The sequence below is a fragment of the Aquila chrysaetos genome, chromosome 4 (assembly GCF_900496995.4).
Source record: "Aquila chrysaetos chrysaetos chromosome 4, bAquChr1.4, whole genome shotgun sequence".
NCBI classification, from domain to species: domain Eukaryota; kingdom Metazoa; phylum Chordata; class Aves; order Accipitriformes; family Accipitridae; genus Aquila; species Aquila chrysaetos.
Window position 1 is genome coordinate 146,743 of NC_044007.1, and position 22,365 is coordinate 169,107.

General features: G+C 45.2%; 1 protein-coding gene across 50 annotated transcripts in view; it reads right to left on the reverse strand.

Moving 5' to 3' along the window:
- Positions 1–22,365, reverse strand: part of SCRIB (scribble planar cell polarity protein) — a 115,527-nt gene that overhangs the window by 15,597 nt on the left and 77,565 nt on the right. For 12 of the 50 annotated variants that reach the window (XM_030010915.2, XM_041122852.1, XM_041122850.1 and 9 more), the window contains 11 exons: positions 21,534–21,941; positions 19,360–19,428; positions 15,991–16,041; positions 15,338–15,379; positions 14,294–14,422; positions 12,427–12,534; positions 9,010–9,057; positions 8,605–8,770; positions 4,685–4,853; positions 1,807–1,896; positions 1,309–1,497 (listed from right to left, as the gene is read on the reverse strand). In XM_030010915.2, the coding sequence (XP_029866775.1) occupies positions 1,309–1,497; positions 1,807–1,896; positions 4,685–4,853; positions 8,605–8,770; positions 9,010–9,057; positions 12,427–12,534; positions 14,294–14,422; positions 15,338–15,379; positions 15,991–16,041; positions 19,360–19,428; positions 21,534–21,941 (1,469 nt within the window). The remainder of the gene's footprint in view (positions 1–1,308; positions 1,498–1,806; positions 1,897–4,684; positions 4,854–8,604; positions 8,771–9,009; positions 9,058–12,426; positions 12,535–14,293; positions 14,423–15,337; positions 15,380–15,990; positions 16,042–19,359; positions 19,429–21,533; positions 21,942–22,365) is intronic. The other 38 variants (XM_041122878.1, XM_041122866.1, XM_041122870.1 and 35 more) reach the window with 17 other exon arrangements.

Sequence of the window (22,365 nt, forward strand, 5' to 3'; positions counted from 1 at the left end):
TGGAGGTCATCTGATCCAAAACCTGCTCAAAGCAGGGCCAGCATCAAAGGTCTAACAAACATGCTACAAGATGACAGAAATCAATCTCTTCCAAACCAAGGTTCCATATAACAAACAGGCTTTCCAGTGACCTGTTCAGCTTTCTGACATTACAGGGAAGTTCAGTGAAACTAAGGCAGTGCTTCAGAAAAAAATTTCCAGCTGAGAAGACCAGGCAAAGGACTCATCCAAGGCAAAGAGTTGGAGCATACCAAGAAAGTTTTTCTTGAAGGGCAAAAGCCCTTGTACTAGGAACATTAGTCCAGCTCTGAATAAACCACAAGCAGATCTGTTACGTAATCAAGTAACAATGGGAGGCTTTGTACCCTCAAAGCCCTAGACAATTAGCCAGCTCTCATTGAGGATTCCACTATATATTTCTTCATCATCAGAGCCTCCCCAGAAGATGACAGCACCATTATCATCCATGTCTAAGCACAAACACTGGAATTGCCAAGTGGTATCACGACTCATGGTAAATCCCTCCAGCGTCTTATCTAGCAGGCTGGCAAGGATGAGTCGCTAGCAGCCCTGTTGCTCTAAAAGCTCTCATTCAAATCCCAAAAGAGACTGTTTCAGATTGTCCTTTGAATGCCTCCTAGAGGAACATTACGGGAAAACTGTAACTAGTTATGGGAGCAGCTGGACTAATTTTTGAAAGGAATTATATGACACGGTAAATGCCTGGACTAGCTTCAAGTCTTAAGTTCTGAGCTAGGAAGTTCTCTTTCTTCCAAAACAATTTTTAGTCACTCTTTCATAGCTGATGAAACAGCTTGTGTGGATAAGAATGACCTCATCTTGCTAATTCTTTGGCTTCAGCAAGTTTTCCAGTCTAGCAACACTGAATATGTGAAATGCTCTTTCCTTTTTTCATTTTGAATATGTCACCTTGCAGCTTCAATAAATATCTTTTTCATGTGTTACAAAGAAGGTGGGAAGCTGTGTGCTGAGAGGGAAATAATACATTCATCATCACGTAAAGGTGTTTATGTTTTTTATAAAACTCCACTGCCTTCATGATTGTGCAAGCACTGTTACATGTAAGAGACATCTCACCCATGTAGCTGTCAGAAGCAGATGAGCTCAGCCAAGCGGCAGATGCTTTGCACTGTTTGAACAGATACTATATAATCTCCCCTAACATCTGACTTGGGAAGGCTTGTTTATTCCCTGTTTTTAATAACATGTAATCCAAAAGACATGCAGCAAGTCCCCTTTTCCTGAACTAGCCTAGTAAAGAGAACAGTGAAGGTTCTTCTGTCTCACCGTGCTGCCCTCCACATTGCTCGTTTCTCTGCCTCCAGAGCACGTCGTTCTGCTGGAGAAAGCTCCTTCTCTTGACCACTCAGAAGCTCAGGACTCTGCATTCGCAATCGCTCCTGGTGCCGCCGTTCAGCTTTGGCTGTCCGCACAGGTGCCACTGGATCGCCTGCTCCAAGATATAATGGACTCAACCTGGGCAGAGAAAGAACAGTGAGAGGTAGGCTGGCCTGGTCCACCACAACTCTTACCTGCCTGTTTTCAAGATAAAAGGTGATGACCAACACCCCCAATCAACTGTTCAGTACCACATCCAAGGACATCACCTTGGGAGATGGAAGGACACATAACAGAGGTGAGTTTCTCTTAAGAAGTTGGTTCCGATCACAGTTTCCCTTTCTCTGCTAAATCCTTCCTTTTACACCTTACGTCTACCAAAAAGGAGGAGCCACCTGCTCCATCATCTGGCAGCTCCTAGGCAAAGGACACTGCTGATCCACTTACCCAGACATAGAGTTGGTTCTCTGTTCAGGCTTGATTCCCTCTTCCAGTGAATTCCTCTGTGAGCTGCTGTTCTCATTGACCTCAGAGGGCCTAAAGCAAAACAAGCACATCAGCTAACAGTACCACAGGCTGGCACACCCAAGAAAGGTTAGGAACAGATCCAAGCCCCAGAAAGCAACTGTGGTGGTTTAACCCCAGCCAGCAACTAAGCACCACGCAGCCGCTCACTCACTTCCCCCCTCACCCAGTGGGATGGGGGAGAGAATTGGAAGGAAAAAGGTAAAACTCTGTCCTGGTTTTGGCTGGGATAGAGTTAATTGTCTTCCTAGTAGCTGGTATAGTGCTATGTTTTGGGTTCAGTATGAGAAGAATGTTGGTAACACACTGAAGTTTTCAGTTGTTGCTAAGTAGTGTTCATATTAAGTCAAGGATTTTTCAGCTTCTCATGCCCAGCCAGCAAGAAGGCTGGAGGGGCACAAGAAGTTGGGAGGGGACACAGCCAGGACAGCTGACCCAAACTGGCCAAAGGGGTATTCCACACCATGTGATGTCATGCCTAGTATATAAACTGGGGGGAGTGGGGCTCGGAGGAATTGCCGCTCAGGAACTAACTGGGCATCAGTCACCGGGTGGTGGGCAACTGCATTGTGCATCACTTGTATATTCCAATCCTTTTTTAAAAATAATAATAACAGTATTTATTATTATTATTATTGTCATTTTATTATTGTTATTATTATCATTATTAGTTTCTTCCTTTCTGTCCTATTAAACTGTTCTTATCTCAACCCATGAGTTTTACATATTTTTTCCTGATTCTCTCCCCCATCCCACTGTGGGGGGGGGCCCGGAGTGAGTGAGCGTCTACATGGTGCTTAGTTGCTGGCTGGGGTTAAACCATGACAAACTCATGGGTTGAAATAAGAAAGGAAAAAAATAATAATGATAATAATAACAATAATAAAATGACAGTAATAATAAAAGAATTGGAATATACCAAAAGTGATGCTCACCATCGCTGACCAATGCCCAGTTAGTTCCCCGAGCAGCGATACGCTTCCCCCAGCCAACTCCCCCCAGTTTATATACTGGGCATGATGTCACATGGTATGGAATATCCCTTTGGCCAGTTTGGGTCAGCTGTCCTGGCTGTGTCCCCTCCCAACTTCTTGTGCCCCTCCAGCCTTCTTGCTGGCTGGGCATGAGAAGCTGAAAAATCCTTGACTTAATATGAACACCACTTAGCAACAACTGAAAACATCAGTGTGTTACCAACATTCTTCTCATACTAAATCCAAAACATAATGCTGTACCTGCTACTAGAAAGAAAATTAACTCTATTGTTGCCGAAACCAGGACAGCAACAACTAGTTCCATTTGAAGACACAACCCTTAATGATTTTGCTCAACAGCACCTTCTCCATTGCTGCAAACATTTCCTTGTTGATTTCATAAAAGTTCACACTCTCTAACATCAGAACTCATTTTCTTCATTTGGAGATCAACCATCCACTAACACACGCACACACTCTTCAAATGTAAGGCATCGTCTTTGCTGACAAGTTCTTGCACAGTTCTAGCCTGGCTCTTTCCAGCTACCATTACATGATGGGTAGTGTGGCTGCTTCCAGCTTTTTCCTTTGCTGATGTCAGATATGCATGAATGTTAACAAAGGATGACCCTCCTGGGCTGTAAGTGAATGCACATCTGGGCTAGGGACGAATCCTGAGTGATCTCAGAACAGTGATTCTCAATGTAGCCACTCTATGCACAACTGCTTGACACATTGAGGCTTTATGCTCATAACCAAACTACTGCAAAGATCAGCAAAGATCAGATCAGCTGAGCTGTAGTTACCATCTGCACTCTTAAGTTGTGCACATGCAGATACCACTCAGTTTAATCTGTAATGAGAGGAGGTCACGCAAGCCTGTTTTCCACAGGTTAAGAACATGCACACAGTTACTGTGGCTCAGTTGGCAGTGAGAAAGTTTATCATGACTCTGAGCCCTTATTTTTATGGCTCAAGTTTATTTTGATGAAATTTCAGTTTCTATTCTAGCATGACAAAAAAAATATTTCAAGAAACACAAATTCAGTCTATTCCACTGCCTCGCCTTTGTTCAAGCATAAATAATAAGCAACTGAAAGTCATCTGATGGATCGATCCAGCCTTACTGTTGTCCTACATTTCAATATGAAAACAGAAGGGATAAGTAGGCTTTCACATGAAACCAAGAAGCTGGTTTGCATTTGGCTGCTGTCCTTCCTTAGAGTTGCCCTGTCAGCACAGGAGGTGGAACGTCTCAGTGCATTCATTATGTGAGAAGTTCCTCAACAAAGACTGGACAGAAACAAGGGAGAGAAATGAGATTCAAAGTGACAGGATAAGTGTTTTCAGCCTCTGTAAGACTGACAATAGAAGTGTTTGTGAAGAGAAGAACGTCTGTACCAAAGACTCAGAAGACAGAGTCAGGTAAGGACAGCTTCAGCTTTATTCTAGTGCAGCCTTATTTTTACCGGAAGTCTTATGAGAAGCCTTTTCTCATTTCCCAGTTCTATGCCCAAGAATTAGAAGAACAACATCAAGGCAACCTGGAGGACGAGTCCAGGAGAACCAGGAAACAAAAGCCTAAAAAAACCCCAAAACTAGATTCAGCATCAGGGCTTATCTTGAATTAGCTACCTCTAAAAATCAACATCTCTACATACCCAAGTACACAGCTGAAGCAGCTATTCTGAAAAGAAAGAGCTGGAAAAACCTGCCCATTTCTATGCTGAAGAAGAAATTCTGCCCAGCCCTCTTCCCTGAAAATTATTGATACTGGGACACTTCTGACACACGTAGGTGGTACTGAGCTACCAGTCTTGTCTTACCGAGTTGCTGGAGCCTGGATGCTCCTTCCATTTAGTCTCTCAATCTTGTACTCAACTCCTTCAATGATGACACTGGACTGCATGCTCATCTCAGGCACCTGTTTTACCATCTCATCCTCTTCTGTCTCTTCCTCCAACAGAAGGGTACGTTTCTGCTGCAGTTTTCGAGCTGCCAAAATAAGACAGGCTCATCTTACACCACAAAGCACTTGCTAAACCCCCACAAGGATGCAGCCTCTGGGCAGGTCCTTACGCTCATCATCCCTGCAAATTTGTGCTGTTTTAAGTTCCTCTCCATGGATGCCTTTGTTTCTCCTCCACTCCACTAATGCTTCAGATGTAACAAACTCTACACCATTCCCCCAGTCCCTCCTTCCTTATTCACTAAACTTCCACCCCTGGACACTCTGTAGAACAGATGTCTGACAGTTCATCATGCTGAGTGTACTCATCCTCCAACTGGAAGTTGTGTGCAGACTCGCAAACTCTTCTGCCCCATTCCCCAGAGCGGACAGCCCTAGGAATCTGCATACATGTTCGGAGTCTGATCTTCCCACTTGCCTCCTGGAGGGACCAAAGCCTGAAGTGCTGGTGACAGGCCTCCACACATGGCAGTGGAGTGGGGGAACCATTAGGCAGGCAGACATACAGGTCACAAGGGTATCAGGGACAAAAGGGGCCAGAAAGCAGGCTGCTCTCTGCAGGCAGGTATTCTGCAGGTGACCAGTCACCAGTGGCGTTCCTCAGGGTTCAATTCTAGGGCCATTTCTGTTCAATATTTTTATCAGCAATCTGGGTGCAGGAGTTGAATGCACCATTAGCAAGTTTGCTGATGATACTAAGCTGGGAGGTGCTGTTGACTCTCTCAAGGGACATGAAGCCTTGCAGAGGGATTGGGCAATCATCAATGGCATGACATTTAACTACCACAAATGCCAGATTCTGCACCTGGGACAGAGTAATGCCAGGCACAAGTGTAATTTAGGAGATGAGTGGCTGGAGAGCAGCCCTGCAGAAAGGGATCTGGGGGTGCTGGTCGGCAGCAGGCTCAATAGGATTCAGCAGTGTGCCCTGGCACCAAGAGAGCAAACAGCATCCTGGGGGGCATCAAACACAGCATGAGCAGCAGTCACCTTGAATACTGTGTGCAGTTCTGGGCCCCACCATTTAGGAAGGGTGTGAAGGTACTTGAATGCATCCAGAGGAGGGCAACAAAGCTGGTGACAGGGCTGGAAGGCATGTCCTATGAAAAGTGGCTAAGAACTCTGGGTTTGCCTAGTTTGGAGAAAAGGGGGCTGAGGGAGGGCAACCTCATTGCTCTCTGCAGCTTCCTGAGCAGGGGGAGTAAAGAAGGAGGTGCTGATCTCTTCTCCCTGGGATCCAGGGACAGGACATGTGGGAATGGTTCAAAGTTGCATCAGGTGAGGTTCACACTTGACATTTGGAAGCATTTCTTTACTGAGAGAGTGGTCAAACAGTGGCACAGGCTTCCTAGAGAGGTGGTGAATCCCTCATGTCTGTCAGTGTTTAAGAGGCATTTGGACAATGCCCTTAATAACACAGAATTATAGAATGGGTCGGGTTGGAAGGGACCTTAAACATCATCTAGTTCCAACCCCCCTTGCCATGGGCAGGGACACCTTCCACTAGACCAGGTTGCTCAAAGCCCCATCCAACCTGGCCTTGAACACTTCCAGGGATGGGGCATCCACAACCTCTCTGGGCAACCCGGTCCAGCGCCTCCCCACCCTCACAGTGAAGAACTTCCTTACATCTAATCTAAATCTGCCCTCTTTCAGTTTAAAGCCATTACCCCTTGTCCTATCACCACCTGCCCTTGTAAAAAGTCCCTCTCTGGCTTTCTTGTAGACCCCCTTTAAGTACTGGAAGGCTGCTCAAAGGTCTCCCCTGAGCCTTCTCTTCTCCATGCTGAACAACCCCAACTCTCTCAGCCTGTCTCCATAGGAGAGGTGCTCCAGCCCTTGGATCATCTTCGTGTCCCTCCTCTGGACTCACCTCAACAGGTCCATGTCCATCTTATGTTGGGGACCCCAGAGCTGGATGCAGTGCTCCAGGTGGGGTCTCACCAGAGCAGAGCAGAGGGGGAGAATTACCTCCCTTGACCTGATGGCCACGCTTCTTTTGATGCAGCCCAGGGTACGCTTGGCTTTCTGGGTTGCAAATGCACATTGCTGGGTCACATTGAGCTTCTTGTCAACCGACACCCCCAAGTCCTCTTCCTCAGGGCTGCTCTCAATCCACTCACTGCCCAGCCTGTATTTGTGCTTGGGATTGCCCTGACCCATGTGTAGGACCTTGCACTTGGCCTTGCTGAACTTCATGCTTTAACTTTTGGTCGGCCCTGAATTGCACAGGCAGTTGGACTAGGTGATTGTTGTAGGTCCCTTCCAACTGAAATATTCTATTCTATTCTGACCTGCCTACCATAACTGCAAAGTAATAATGCTGCTTGGCCTCTTTTATTAAATATTTTTAAAATTAAAACATGCAAACAGAACATTTGTGCAAGTAGGTTTGCCTATATGCTGAAATTTCTAATGCTGCAGTTTGCTAGCAGTGGGAGCTCAAAGCAGCAGAAACCTTTGTGTAAGTGCTGGAATTACAAAGATCCAGAGGATGTAACTTATCACTTTGAGATATTTGATTGGGATGTTTCATCCTGAGTGAGCTAAAACTTAATTTATTGTCTGGACAATCTTCACTATGGGATCTCTCTTTCCCAGAGGGATTTTTTTTTTTTTTTTTTTTTTTTTTAAATTCTAGTACCTGGAGATATCCTGGTTAGAGGTGATGTTCCTCTTCATCTACCCCACTTAAGAAATCTCAAAAAAAGCTGAAATGCAAGCCTGAAACTTGTTATTACTCTACAGTTTCTCCTTCCATACTTTGTACCTTGATCTTTGCGTCTCCTACATCTCTCTCTTAGCCAATAGTTAGAGTCTGATGTACCCAGATAACTTCTTATGTTGGACCTGTGATTCTTTTGGCCACATTGCATTGAAGAAACCCCAAATGACAAGTTGCAATTTCTTTTTCTTACCTTCCTTTCTATCTTTTATGAGCTTACTCTTGTCTTAAAATGTATTCATGTTCCTGAACTACTAAGTGAAAATGAGAAGGCTTCTAATGCTCTGGACAAATTCACAAACAGCCTCTGAAGAAGAGTATAGGAGATAAGGTGGGAAAGAGAAGACTGGCTATTTATAAAATGAAACAAACAAACAAACAAAAAAAACAACCCCAAAAACCCCCACCACAAAACAAAAACCCCAAAACCCAACAATTTACAAAAGAAATTCTATGATAATCTTTGCAAGCAACAGAGTCACAGCTCCCAAACCCAGGAGTCCAATTCCAGCTGTATTTTCTTATGGAACAGGACAGGATTTCAGTAGAAGCCCTTTTTTCCACTTAACATCATTCCTCATCACCTTTTAAACCAACTCTCAAGCAGGAGGAAATTACATCAAAAACTATAGCAGTAATTTTCCCTCCTGTTGCAAGCCCTGTGCAAAATCAGAGCGCATAGTGAGCAATAAAAGCTCTACTGTCAGATACTATGTAAGGATGCCATGGGCAACCCCATGTTGCTGCATATCAGCCTGGCCAGTTTACAAAGAAACATCATCATTTGTAGTAGCTTTTTAAAATTTTATTAAGTGTTTACCAACTAAAGGAAACCCTGACACCACAGCACTTCCAGCAGTCCACATAGTAACAGTAGAGCATCCACAAAACTCCTTAACATTCAATTATTTCGAGCTGTTACCAGGCCTTATGAATAACCACCCATGGGCTTTTGGAAGTGCTGGATTTCTGCTGTGTGTGCTCTCTTATGCCTCCCATGGAGAAAGAATTCGCTCAACAGGCCGAATTTCCTTGCACAGATTCCAACATACCTTCCTCTTCTTTCATTTTCTTCAGATCATCCTCTCCTACCAAGGAGACACGCTTGGGAGGCTTATCCATCTGCTGTTGCTTCACCTCAATTTCGAAATACTTCTGCCTCTCGCGGAAGGATCTCTGCTCAGGGCTGTGCAGTCCACTGGGGCTGTGCGTGGCCACCTGCGAGAGCCACACCGGCACTGCCCACAAATCGACCGAGCCAAACCTCCCTCCCCACATCACCCCCAGTGCGTGCCCCACACCTGCCCACCCCAGCCAGATGCTCCTCACCCTTCTCCTCCTCCCCACCCCTCCCCTGTGTGCCCACACTGTGATCCTGTCTCCACATCCACAGCCCCAAAAGCCTGAATCCTCTGTGAGTCCCCATCCTACTTCTAGCTCCAGCCACCAGAACTCACCTCCAGGGTAGTTTTGGAATTCTCTGTGCTGGTCTGACCAGGCAATTCCTAAGAATACAGAGAAATGGGCATGTTCTAAAAAGAATGTTTTCTACCACCACTCCTGCCCTCCAGCCAAGTGTCACCAATGCCACATAAACAGCAGCAGTCCCGGACAAAAGCTGATGGACCGGTTCACAAAGCAGTCCCAGAATTAACACAAGACGATGCCACTTTAGGCTTAGCAATCATGAGTAATAAGGATTTACATTAAATTGAGGGCAAAACAGAAACAGATGGTGACAACTTTTAAAAGGGCAGAAACTGAAAAACATGGGGAAATAGGTGAAGAACAGGAGCAGAGGGCTTAGCTTAAGATGGAGAAGGCTTGGACTTTCTTTAAATCAGACATAACTATTGAAAATTTACTTCTAAGAAGTAGAAACACCATCAGGAAAGGAAGAAATCTATATTTACCAGAATAAATAACAGAATATTGGATTAGTAGAACTACAGGGGACAGAAAAAGAAACTGATCCACAAAATCCGTCTATGAACTAGCAATCAGTAAGGGTAAAGTGAGAACTGCCAAAAAGTTATTAAAAATATGAAAGTTTTTTAATTATACAAATGAAAAGGAACCACAAGAAGAGAGCAAATAGACTGTCTTCAACTTCAATTTATTCAAATGCACTCCAAAAACTAACAGAAAGTTTTAATTTTATAAAAGTAAGGAGAACAATAACAGAGAAGGGAAGAAGGGAAAAAAAAAAAAAGAAAAGAAAAAAAGCAGCTTCTATCTAAGAAGCAAATGTCCAGAAATAGAAATTATTGCTGCTAACATAGAAGAAAACCTAAGAGCTCAATACACTCATCTGCAGGGACAAGATAATCACTGTTCAACAATTCTGAATGAAATGACTTGTGAAACTTCAAGTCTGACAAGCATGGATTTTTAATTGACTTGCTTAATTGGGTGGCAGTTCATGTCTAAAAAATAGCTAATATATTCTTAAAAGTCAAGAAGCAGGCAAAAATAATTTGAGCAGCAGAGCTATCAGTCTGTCCAATTTCAACAGGACAAATATTCATGGATGAATATAATTAAAACAAAAATAAATAGAAAAGATTAAAATGGAACAGGTGCAAAGAAGATTAATCTAATATCGTCCTTTGACAATATAAATAATTTTTGAAACAAAGGAACTGCATAGATTTATCTGAGACTTCAAAGATCAGTTTTGTGACCAACCTTGCTTAACATTTTCATTGCCAAATTTGACTCAGAAACCAGGAAGGTGTGAATAGAATTTCTGAACAGCAAAGACCAGAACACAGATTCACAGAAATGCAGTTGTCCGAGACCTCTGCAATTTATTTCATTCATCCCACTCCACTGAATGGGGACAAGCATTGTCAAAATTCAAAATAGTTTGGAATATCATCCTGGCATGACAGGTTGATTTGAGGAGGATGAAAAGAATTTAATTTAATAGCGCAGAATACAAGGTGATCTACTGCAGATCAGTAACTGTTTCTTAAACCACGATACATCGGTTAGAGACTACAAAGCTGGAGAAACCATCTGTGTACAAGATACAAGCTGACTCATGAACTTAGGTCATCTGGTGGGTTGCAGATGCCAGAGACAAGTTCCACTTCCTTTTTATCCTGGACTTAGCTAACAACTTCCCTGGGTTTCTACTGACAGTCATCTAACTCTGAGTAGATCAGTCTATAAAGCTAAAATGGCCAAAAATCAACCCTACACACGGTAAAGAACGACCTGTGACCCGTATTAATTTACCAAACCAGATCAATATGAGGCCAGATGAGCACTAATGCAGGACAAGGTAGATAGTGGGAGGACAGGATTAGCTTAGATAACACAAAGTTGCTGTCACAAGTCACTGCAGAATAGCCATAGGTCCCAGTACAGCATGATTACGAAAAAGGTGAGTGTGATCTATGGACATGTAAGGAAAGGTAATTGACAATTAAGATTCAGGAAGAAAGAAAGAAAGAAAGAAAGAAAGAAAGAAACAAACAAACAAACAAACAAACAATACCGCAGTAGAAAGAAATCTGTGAAACAGGATATCTCCTTTGCATCAAAGATGTGCTAGCAAGAATTCAGATAGGAACAGGTGAAAAGGAAAGCAGTAAGATAATTAAGAGAACAGTGGGTCCTTCCAAACATGAGGTGTCCAAGGGGACAGTGTCTTCCTTCTTTAGTTTAGTAAATGAAGTGACAGTATGATTGTCTATAAACAGACAGCTCCACGAGATCTCATGTAACTGGAGCACTGCCATGCATGGATACAAGCTCTTCAGTAAGGACAGGCAGGGAAGACAGCATGGGTGATGCCTCAACAGCACGCTGAACATAGGTCAGGACAATGCCTTTGCAGGGTAAGGGCTGGCCACACACTGGGCTGCTGGAGTGCAGCCAGCAGGTCCGGGGAAGCAATCCTTCCTCTCTATTCAGCACTCACAAGAGCAGAGGGCCCAGTCTGGGGCTCCCCGGTACAAGAATGCCACTAACAAACTGCAGCATGTCAAGTGGAAGACCATCAGAATGATTTAGGGGGCTGCAGGACATGACATTTGAAAAGAGGCTCAGAAGGCTGTGCTTGTTCAGCCTGGAAAAGAGAAGGCTCAGGAGAGTGGGATCTAATTCCTGTACTCAACTTCCTAGACGGGGGTTACAGAGCACAAGGTCAGACTTCTCAGAGGTGCACAGCAAAAGGATGAGAGGCAACAGACACAAATTGCACTAAAAGAAATTCTCATAAAACATATAGGAGAAAAAACTCTTCACAGCAGAGATGGTCATACACTGGAAGAGACTGCCCAGAGTGACCTCAAAATCTCCATTTTTGGAAATTCAGAACTCAAGTGGGCTGGGCCTGAACAACCTCATATAACTTCAAAGGTTGCCCTGTGTTGCATGGAGGACCAAGGCAGATGGCCTCCAGAGGCCTCATCTAGCCTGAATGGTTCCATGATTCAAATACATGGAGGGAAGAAGGAGTAGTTCCAATTAAGTTAAAGATCAAAATCTAATAAAAAGTTCCTCAGAACAGATTTAGCCTGGCCCTAGACTCTGGAAGTTCAGAGAGTTTCTTTATATCAGAACAGCACAGTTATACAACAGCATCCTAATGTCCAGGGAGAATAACAGTGACATGAAATTCAATGAGCTTTCAGGATTCGGTATGTTTATGGACAGGACTCCGCAGGGTGACCGTCCGCAACATGAACAGACTCCAACTTTCAAGGCGACCTCAACATGTCCCTCCTTCACAACAGCTTTCTTTGGAGGAAACAAGTCACTACCTCCTTCCTGTTCTCACACTTCCCTTGCTCACCTACAGTGCTCAATCTTCTGTTTGTACCACTGTTTCTGTAGCATCCCTCCCAGCCAGCACTAGTTACCTGTGTCTCAAGCAGAGGGTGTGACAAGGGCACTGCTGCAAAGGTCTTGTATGCTTGCTTGACATTGATGGGGATCTCGTCAGGAGAAGGTGGTGAAGGCGGCTTTTGCTACAGGGTCAAAAACAGAAGGTAAAGATAACCACAGATGTTATAAAAAACCAAACAGGGGAAACACAGCACAACTCTCAGCCTGCAAAGCCTGAAGAGTGGAATATGTAAGGGACAGCTCCTGCAGTCTTGGGCAGAGGCACGAGCAGCATATTGTATATGTGCTATATACAGCAGCACACGTATCACAGCCCCATTTTATTTCTTGGATGGTGGAGGAATGATACTTCTGGTGATACAGATTCTCACTGACTTGACCAGAATTTTGTGACTGATCTCTTGGCCAAGGGGCCATACTGCTGTCACACTCCTTGAGGATTTCCACCCAGTTCAACTAGCACATGCCTACTACCAGTGGGCTTTTGGGGCTGGAATAGGACAGCTATACAGTTGACTCTGACTCCTACTTAGGACTGAACAAGCCACATTTAGTTTATTAGAAAATTAAAGATAAGCCCTGGCCTTATCAGGCATTTCTGACTAAAGGGGCCTTCTTCACGGGAAGGGATCTATTAGTCTCATTTGTTTTTTCCAGTGGCTATTGTACTTCTGTTTTTAAAGTGACCAGTGTGTTCTTCTACATACTTCAAGGCTAACGGTCACAGTCTCCTAATTCAAAGTGGCAACCCACTCAGGGATCTATAATCTGGAGAAGACCTGCCTTTGATCTCAAATTTTCCCTTCACAGAATGCCACTTACTCAGAAACATCTGATAAGGTCCAAGAGGACCCTCCTACTGCTTGTCACTTGTCTTTGCTGGTCTTTTCCTCGCCTATCTTCCCCGTGACCCCTCCTATCACATTCAAGGAGGAAGGAGAGTTGGGATGACCTGCTCAAAGCATCACAGAAATGAATGGGAGCAGGGTAGAAATGACACCACCACCTTCCTTCGTACCAGAAAGCAAATCCCCTTTAGCTGCTTCATTCCTTCAATCCCTCTAGCTGCACTAACTCAGTTTCAGGTGTTTGTGGTTTTTCTTTGTCCTGGACTGAGGATAAATTTTGTTGTTTGATGATGTTTCCTTCTGCATAGGCTAAAGAACAGCACATCAGTATCAGAAGAGACTAAAATATGCGAATCTTGGCCAATTACATGGATTTTATATAGCTGTTTGTCTGCAAATCAGGTCTCTAATTTGATATCATGTCATACAAACTTCAATAAAGAGAAGGGCTATATTGCAGGTATACAAGTCTTCTGTCATGACAAAGACCAAAATACCTGAATCTTTCCTTCCCATCAACATACAGCCCAGGAAATATGAATCTTTCAAAAACAATCATTTTGCAAATCATAAAACTTATTATCAGCAAGATGGTATTGGCTCTTGCTCCAAGATACAAGACATTGATAGACAAAGGTTCTGAAAGATTTAGGCCTCAACAGAATGCAACACCTCATAAATAAGGATCTAAAACCGTAACTGCTCTGGGGATTTCAGCCACAATACAGTTTCAACAATGCTAACTTCTTGAATGGGTAGGCGAAGACACAAGGCAGGCTGGTGAGGCTCATCTATGTTGGAAAAATGAATGGGATGTGTTGACTGTCACACTACTTGTGAAGAGTATGGGTTCTTACCCAGGGCATCCAGACTGATGCAGAAACAAGGCCAGCCTTAGCTAAGGCATGTCATCTTTAAACTACAAAATCACCACTGGGAGGGTGTGTTCAGCCTACCCACCAGAAAAAGTGGCACTATAGCAATCTAGGGCAGATAGACATAGCTTAGCAAGAAGGAACTGCAGGCCACTTACAGAGTTCTGGATATTGAAGCATAGCTCAGGTTGCTGGAAGGGATTGGGGCTGTCCCCGTCCTCCGAATTATGCAAGGCAGCATTTTGTCGCACTCGGGAAAGAGGCTGAATGACGCCTGGCTTGGTCTGCTTGTGTCAATACCACACAACAGGGGGAAAGGCAGAGGAAGGGGCAGGAGGGGGAGGGAGGGGGGGGGGGGAGGAGGGGGGGGGGGAGGGAGAGAAGAAAAATGAGCGGTTAGGGCAGCAAGAAGTCTCTGCCATGCAAGTGAATAAGACAAATCCATGCACCTGAGCGCAATTCCTCAGCTGTGCTGCTGACTCCAGCTACCAGACCAGGAGGGAGAGCTACTGAAGCAAACACCAAACAATGCCTCTGATGCAAGTATTTTGAACAGTCAAAGAGATTCAGACAAGTCAGGGTCACGGCAGGACCAATGGGTTACAGAGAAGGCCAGGACACAAGGAAGAATCTGCCATACAAGTAGTAGCTGCAAGGGTCAGAGGGGTATGGCATGAGTGCATCAAAGCTTGGAGAATGTAAGCATCATGAATGGAAGATGCAGGACAGAAACATGAGCCAGGAATGGGTACTGGCAAAAGCTAGGGATGAAAATGAACTGAGACCCAGCTAGGGCTCCAATTAGAAATACAGACATAAGAGCAGAGACAAGAGTCTGAGATTTGACCTAGATGTCATCACTGTTGGAGGCTGTGTGGAAGTGAACAAAACATCTAATACTAAAGAGAGTAGAAGCAGGAATCGAGTAAGCCAGCAAAAAGCACATGAGTGAAAGCTGCATGGGTAAACAGGAATAAAAGCTCCAAAACCACTTGCATCAAGTTTCCAAATTGACAATGTTTAAGACTGAGTGCATTTGTACAAAATTGAGGTATAGTGGAGGACTGGAGAAGACAGAGTTAAGAGCTAACCATGAGACTTGCAGGGATGGAAGTGAGCACACACAGAAGGAAGAGGCAAGCTCTATGTGCTGGAGAATGCACGGGGACACTACAATGAGGTCTCATGGCAGATGTACTTACTGATTTACTCTCATCCTGCGATGTAATGAAGTTAATGGAAGCCTGAAAACAGAAATACAGGTGTAAATTTGGAGTCCACACAGGAAGCCTTTAGTTTACCCTGCTCCATACAAAAAGAAATAATAAAATCCCAACCCCAACCCCTCCCCTGCCCCGCCGCCCCCCCGCCGTACAGGGAAAAGCCCCCACGTTCCGAACTAACCCCTGCCATACCTTCTTCTTCACGTGGGGAGCATTCCAGAGTCCACCCACAAGAGTTTCTCCCAGTTCCTCCGCTATGCGAGGGGGCACTCACAACTCTCTCTGCACATCTCCGGGCACTGACCCCCACACTCCCCGTCTCTGCTCCAGCTCAGCTGGCCCTGGCCCTTGTTTACAACCCTGCCCCTTGCACTCGCTACTGAGCTTGAGCAAAGCCATCACAGCTTCTCTGCCAGGAAGCGTTCACAGATGCATCTCAGCAGTGGCTAGCAGGGAACAGCCTCTGGTGCCTTGGCCTGCCGCCCTGGGCGCTGCTCTCTGCAGCAAGCCCTCGGTGTGCACCAAGCCCAAGAGCTGGGGAACACAGAGCTGGAGGAAGGGGCGAAGAGCAGCGGTGCCGGGTGAGAGCAGCACAGAGCAGCAGCACACACTGCACACCAACAGGCACTTACAAAGCGGGTCTCCCTGCCTGACAGGTGAGCAGGCCGAGGGGCTGCAGGCGTCTGGAGAGGGGCAATGCCAGGGAGGATCATCGGGGGACAGAACGGGAGAGAAAACGAAGAGACCGGGTTTTCTGCGTGAGAGGCTGAGACAAGCAGGTTTCCCAGCACAGAGACTGCAGTTACCCAGAGCTGTCGATGTCCCCATGCAGCTCCTTGCTGCCTGTCACAGAGAAAGCCCCTCTGCCCTCCTTGCCACGCACACACCAACCCACCACAAACACCTCCTTCATCCCCCCACCTGCTTCCTCCCCCACCAGAAGCTTGCAGAACTCAAGGCCAGGCAAGACAATCATGATGCCAGCCTCAGGACAAAGGATTCAACTTCCCTCAGTAATTCTGTGAGAGCTCTGAAATAAGCCAATAAATTCTGGCTGGACTACAAGATGTCAAAACCAAAGAATTTACATTAAAAATGGATGGTGGCAGAGAATTAGAGATGCAATTCTTTGGAACTTCTACTCCAGAGCAACAACCTGAAGATCAAGTCTCCTGAATCCCCAGAAAATGTACAAGCCACAAGGCTAGTGATTGCCCTGTGTCCTTCGGTATTATCTGTTGGACCTGTTCCATTCTGTATAACCTTCATTGTCCAGAGGGAACTAAATCTACCAGATACAGCCTTACCTGACATGCAGGAGACTGCTGCGGAAGGCTCTGGTCCAAAAAGTATTAAATCATGTAAATGTGACAGAAAGCTCATGTACGGAATATGCAGGGTTGAGAATGCCACTAGCAAGACTAATGGCTCAGCATTGTGACACCAAGGCATCTTCAAGAACAACTGCCAGAGTCACTAATTCATAACAGCCATAGACCGAGTAAGGAAAGAAGGCTACCAAAATGACACACAGACTAGCTCTCAGAAATTAAAGCAGTGAGCAAACCTGCTGAGGACCTTGAAAGGCTAAAATAAAGAACAAAATCATGAAATTGGCTATAAATGCTTTAAGAAATTAATAGAATCTCTCATGGCATACACACCTCTGAACAGAGAGATAAAAGAGAAAAACAAGAAAAAAGTTGTATAGATTATTCAGTATGTTGCTCAAGTTACAGAGAATTCATGATACAAAAACCCCGAAGCAATAGAATACAAATTACAGCAAGTGCTACATAACAGGGAATTTTAAGACATCCAACTTATAATTGGAAAGGCAAATGCCTGCATCTGCAAAAAATGCTGCTAGGGTGCTCTTAACTCCATAGAATGCATTAGTGAGACCCTGTTTATTCTTCTCGGAGCCCACAGAGGAGAGAGTGAACAGTTTCACCGGGAAAGCTTCCCCTGTCAGAGCAGTCACTGCCACGGGAATTGGTTAATGACAAACCATTAGACTCTGTATAGAAGAGCAGGTGACATTATAGCCAGAGGGTTGGTAGTGGCAAGGACATTGGCACTGACCCTCCAATGCCAAAACACTGATAAAACCATCAGGGGTAGTACGAAAGTTGCCTATGACAAATTGGAACAAGGGACATTCCATTCAAACACAAGTTTAAAAAAAACCAAAAACAAACAAACAAAAAACCAAACAAAAAACCCCAGCACAATGAGAGTAGTCAAGTATTGGAGCTGGCATCTAGAAAGATGTAGACTTTCCATCTCTAGACGTGTTCAAAATTTAACTGGACATGGCCTTGAGTAACCTGATCTAATTGGACCTGCTGTGAGTGTGGTCTTAAACCAGACCTTCCATCCTAAATCATTCTATGAGCAGCTACATGGCCACCCTTCGGGATGTGGGCTTCTTTTTCAACTGAGAGCTGAGGATCTTTAAAGACAGAGCAAATTAATATCTAGATCTCTTTCTATTGTAGAATGAGGACTATCAGCCCCATCCCATTCCTTCTAGACAGAAAGAATCAAATTTAAAATAAAATTTGCACTTGTGGTAAACGGAAAACTTAAAAACAGCCCAAAATAAACCACCAATCAGTATGCAATTGCTGTCAGAAAAGCAAGTAAGTAAACATAGGCAGCTGGAACAGAAAGCATTGAAATAGTATTACTGTAAGGAATAGTATCTTCTTCTAAATCTTATTGTGCCCCTGGTGGTCACTCCATTTCAAAGGGTCTAAGAAATAACGGAGATGCAAGATAGGCCAAGGAAGCAATAGAAGATGGACTGAACTGTTGTTTACTACAGCTCCACTGTCCTATTTGCTGCTCCCAGCCACATGGTCCTGACCCTTCTCCTGCATCAGTGTTAATTGTCACCTCACCCCAAGATGATGCAATTCATCTCACTAAGGTGAACTAACCTAGCAAAAAAGCAGACAGTTTTTGTCCAGCTTAGTGAACTGAAATGACTCAGCTAAAGATTAGGTAAGTGCCAGAGCTAGTGGGACCAAATAGTTGGAGAGCAGTTGCACTCCAGAAGGAATGCAACAGACACGAAATGACTAAGGATAGAGTACAAAGTACAATTTTCACTTCATTCCAGCCCCTTAATATAAAAACCAATAACATGTAATGACTGTGAAGAAAAAAATGTAAAAAATCCATTTACAAGAATTTAACTTCAAAAGGCTCAACTAACTTGTGAAACCTACTACCACAGGATGAAAAGTGAAATCAAAGACTTGGCAAGATTTAAAAGAAAAGATCAGAGTTGATATGAGAAATAAGAACTGCTAGTGCGAATAGGTAATGCTTACCAAAAAAAAAAAAAAAAAAAAGTTACAAGAAATAAAGAAACTCCATTTCAAAGTGAAAGCTGGCCTCTAACCTTAGAGTTTTAGAAAATCATTGCCTAAGGGTAGGCTAACCTATAATTGTCTGCTGCAGGATCCTCCAATTTTCTTCAAACAGCTGATGTGGGTTGCCAGCAGTGTCACAAACAGAACTCAGGATCTGTCTGGGAGACTGAGTAGCACTGGTTTACAGACCTGAGATGATTCTCCAAATCCTGACTTCTCCACTTCTTCTGACGTACCAATTGCCAGAATTAAATAGTCTCTGTATAAGGCATTGGTGAGGCCATTCTCAAAAAAGACAACTACCATTTTGTAGTCACTCTAGGTACTCCCCTGATCATTACTCTGCAAATTAAGTCACCCCTCAGAGCAATTATTTTCCACTTAGTTTATGACTAGCTAATTATACTCCTGGGTCTCTGAGATATTTTGAAAGAGAGGAGTTCCTGCCCTAGTTCTCTAACTGCCTCCTGTGATGGATACCCCTCTACCTCAAAAGTATCACTCTCAAGGATAGAAATCATACACAGCTTCCTCTGCCCTTCTGCCCTGGTGCCATCTTGCCCTGAAAGCATGCCTCCCTACCCTTCCCCATATTGCCTGTCCTGGGAGCAGTCTCACCTGCTGATTACTAGGAGAATAGGGGGCTTCACGCCTGGAATTTCCTGTCCCAGACTCGCCTGCAGGAGCCTGAAAGAGAGAAGACAAAGCTAGATAGTTACTGTACAGCAGCAACTTCCATGCCTCTCCCTTAGCAGTGAGACCAGGAGTCAAAGGAGACCACTGACATTCAGCCCGGGGCCAACTATGGGCCACCTCACTGGGAGAGAGCAGAGTTAGCATTGGGCCCAACAGCAGCTGCCACATGGTAGAAACTTGCAAAAAGCACTAGAAACAGCAAGGGAATGACATTAAACATTGGAACTGAGATCATATCCAAACACCCTGCAAGGCCAACTTACAAGCCTTCTGCCTTGTAAGACATCCCCAGGAATCCTCTCCCCCTAACTTCTCTTTAGCCCTCAACAGACTGGGCTACAGTCTAGGCAAACCTCCTGTTGTATAGACACTGAGCAAAAAAGAAGCCACTGCCAACTGAAAGGGGACAAGATTCATTCCCAGCCAGCCACATCCATTGCTGTTGGCCTACTAGTAAGACCTTTACGAGTAGTCCAGAGCATAGGAACGACAGGGCTCTCGCCCCTTCCACAGGAATCCACGATCACCAACACTCAGGACGAGCCAGCCTACAGCCAGCCCCAACAGCTACAACAGAGCACAGTCCCAATAATTACCTGCAGTCTGTCCACAGGACTAAGGAGCACGATTTAAAAAGCCTTGGGCAATGGTATTTCTACTGACCAAGCCAGGAGATGGGATCTGAAGTTTATATTGGAGCACAGAAAACATCTGACCCTTCTTAGCACTGTAATGACAGACAATGCAGCAGTAGCAACCAATCTACTTCCATGCCTCCACTGCAGAGTGTTCTTGCTCACCCTGCTTCTGGCTACTGCCATCCAAGTCTTCCTGTGTGCCAGCACATGCAGCTTACCAATCCCCAGGGAAGGAGCTGTTCTACAATACTGTTTTTCAGGGACTTCATCTCCCTAACCCAGCTGACACACGACTGCTCCAGTTCTGGTGTCAGCACACAGGACGAGAACATGCAGGCAGGGGGAACTGATCCCTTCTGACAGCAACGTGGAATTACATTAGCTCCAGCTAACTGTGACACTCACCTCCAGACTGATAATAGCTGATCTGCCATAAAGTCTACCTTCAAAAAGGGTCAGTGCTTTGTGACCACTGCTTTTTTGATCTTTTTTGAACTCTCAAGCTGGATGTCTATAATGTCCAAACCACAGCCTTTGACTTTCAATATACCGAGAGGTTACAGATATTCAACTACATGCCTTGCTCTATTGCTTATCTGCCTACACGTCTGTGAAAAACAAATTCTTACCAAGGACTAGGCTAAAAAACACCTAAGAGAACTACAGCTGAGTGTTGTTTTGTTTGTTTGCTTTTTCTTCTCTGCGCGTGGGCTGTTTGTTTGAGGTTGTTTTGCTTCTCTTGCTTTTCAGGCTTCCCAAAAGGCAGAGTAAGGAAGAAGGGGAGAGTGGTGTGGCCCTGATCTAGAACATAGTACGTTTGGGTCTAGTCCTTGCTCTGCCACAGGTTTCCTGTGCAGCAGTGAGAAAGTTAAATACAGATTTCCCAGAGCAGAAAGCAAAGTTCTCCCTTGAAATCTGAAAGTCTAGATATACTGTAACGTGCCACTTCAAGGAACAGCACGCCCCTGGGCTGTAGATTAACTGTCAGCTGCACTGCCTCTTAGTTTTCAGAGGTCTAAAAACGGCTGTGTTCGTTCAGGCCCAGATACATAAGTGTGGCACCACCGCCATTCTTCTGCAAGCCCTGCCAACTCCCCACTCACAACCACAGCAGACAGGGAACACTGCTGCTCCTAGCCTGACCCTTGCCCACCCAGAGAGACGTTGGGGAAGTCGCCTGACATCACTGCCTCCCCTCGAAGAGGGGCTCAGCAGCATGCACACTTGGCAATAACTGGGGTATATTAGTGGCTGGAAGACAACTCACTGACCGTCAGCGACTGACAGCCTCCGCACGCAACACTGGAGAAGCACATGTGTTAGGTGGGACGAGCCCCCGCACAGGCCTCGTGCTGCCTGGCATCTGGGGTCCAGGGCATGCGCAGGGGTTTAGTAGAATGCAGGTGGCCTTAACTGCATGACTGCATGCCACACACAGCATGCGGTGGGACTGCTTGCCTTGGAGTAAAGGTTGGTCTTCAGCACTCCCTCCCTGCCATAGCCCAGGGGCGGGCCCCCCAGGCAAGCCTTGCCTGCTGCTTTCCCCCTGCGGTTAGCCACCACAAAGGGGTTCTCACTGAAGAGGATCGGCTGAGAGTCGATCATACACTCTTGCTCTGGCGTCTTTGGCATCTGGTCCTGGGACAAGGGGCAACCCGTGGGGTCCTGCTTGTCTAGCTGGGGCTTTTCTGCCCCGCTCGTGCGCTTGTCAGGTGATGCATGGTCCTGAGGAAGGCCAGCCGCGCTTCCGATGATCGGGCCTGCAGCTGTTTCTGTGTATGAATCCCGGCCGTCCTGCGCCACTGGCAGAGACAGCATAGCGCAGTCGCCCTCCATTCTGGAGCTGGCCTTATTATACTGAACAAGCTGAGAGGAAAACAAAAGGATCAGAAAGAAATAAGGAGAAGAGAGTAAAGGAGAGGAGGGAGAAAATACAGAGCAGCTGTGGATGCTGAAGGACAGGGGAGAGAATTCCAATACTAATGCCCACACAACTATCCCTTCCCTCTCTTCTACTCTACCACCAAACTTGCGATCCCGAATGCTACTTCCAAGAGAGGACCTTGCTGTCAGCACACAATACATACACCAAATAGTTGACAGGCACAGGCACGCTCCCTGCACTTTTCCAGCTCTCATACACATCCAGTCTGCACTTCAGCAGCTCACCCGTAACACTGCTGCTCTCTAGCAAAACTGATTGCCAAAACCTGCACAACCACACATCCTCTCCCATCTCATTGCAGCACATCCTCAATTCAACTCTACCATCACATAGACAAACATCAAC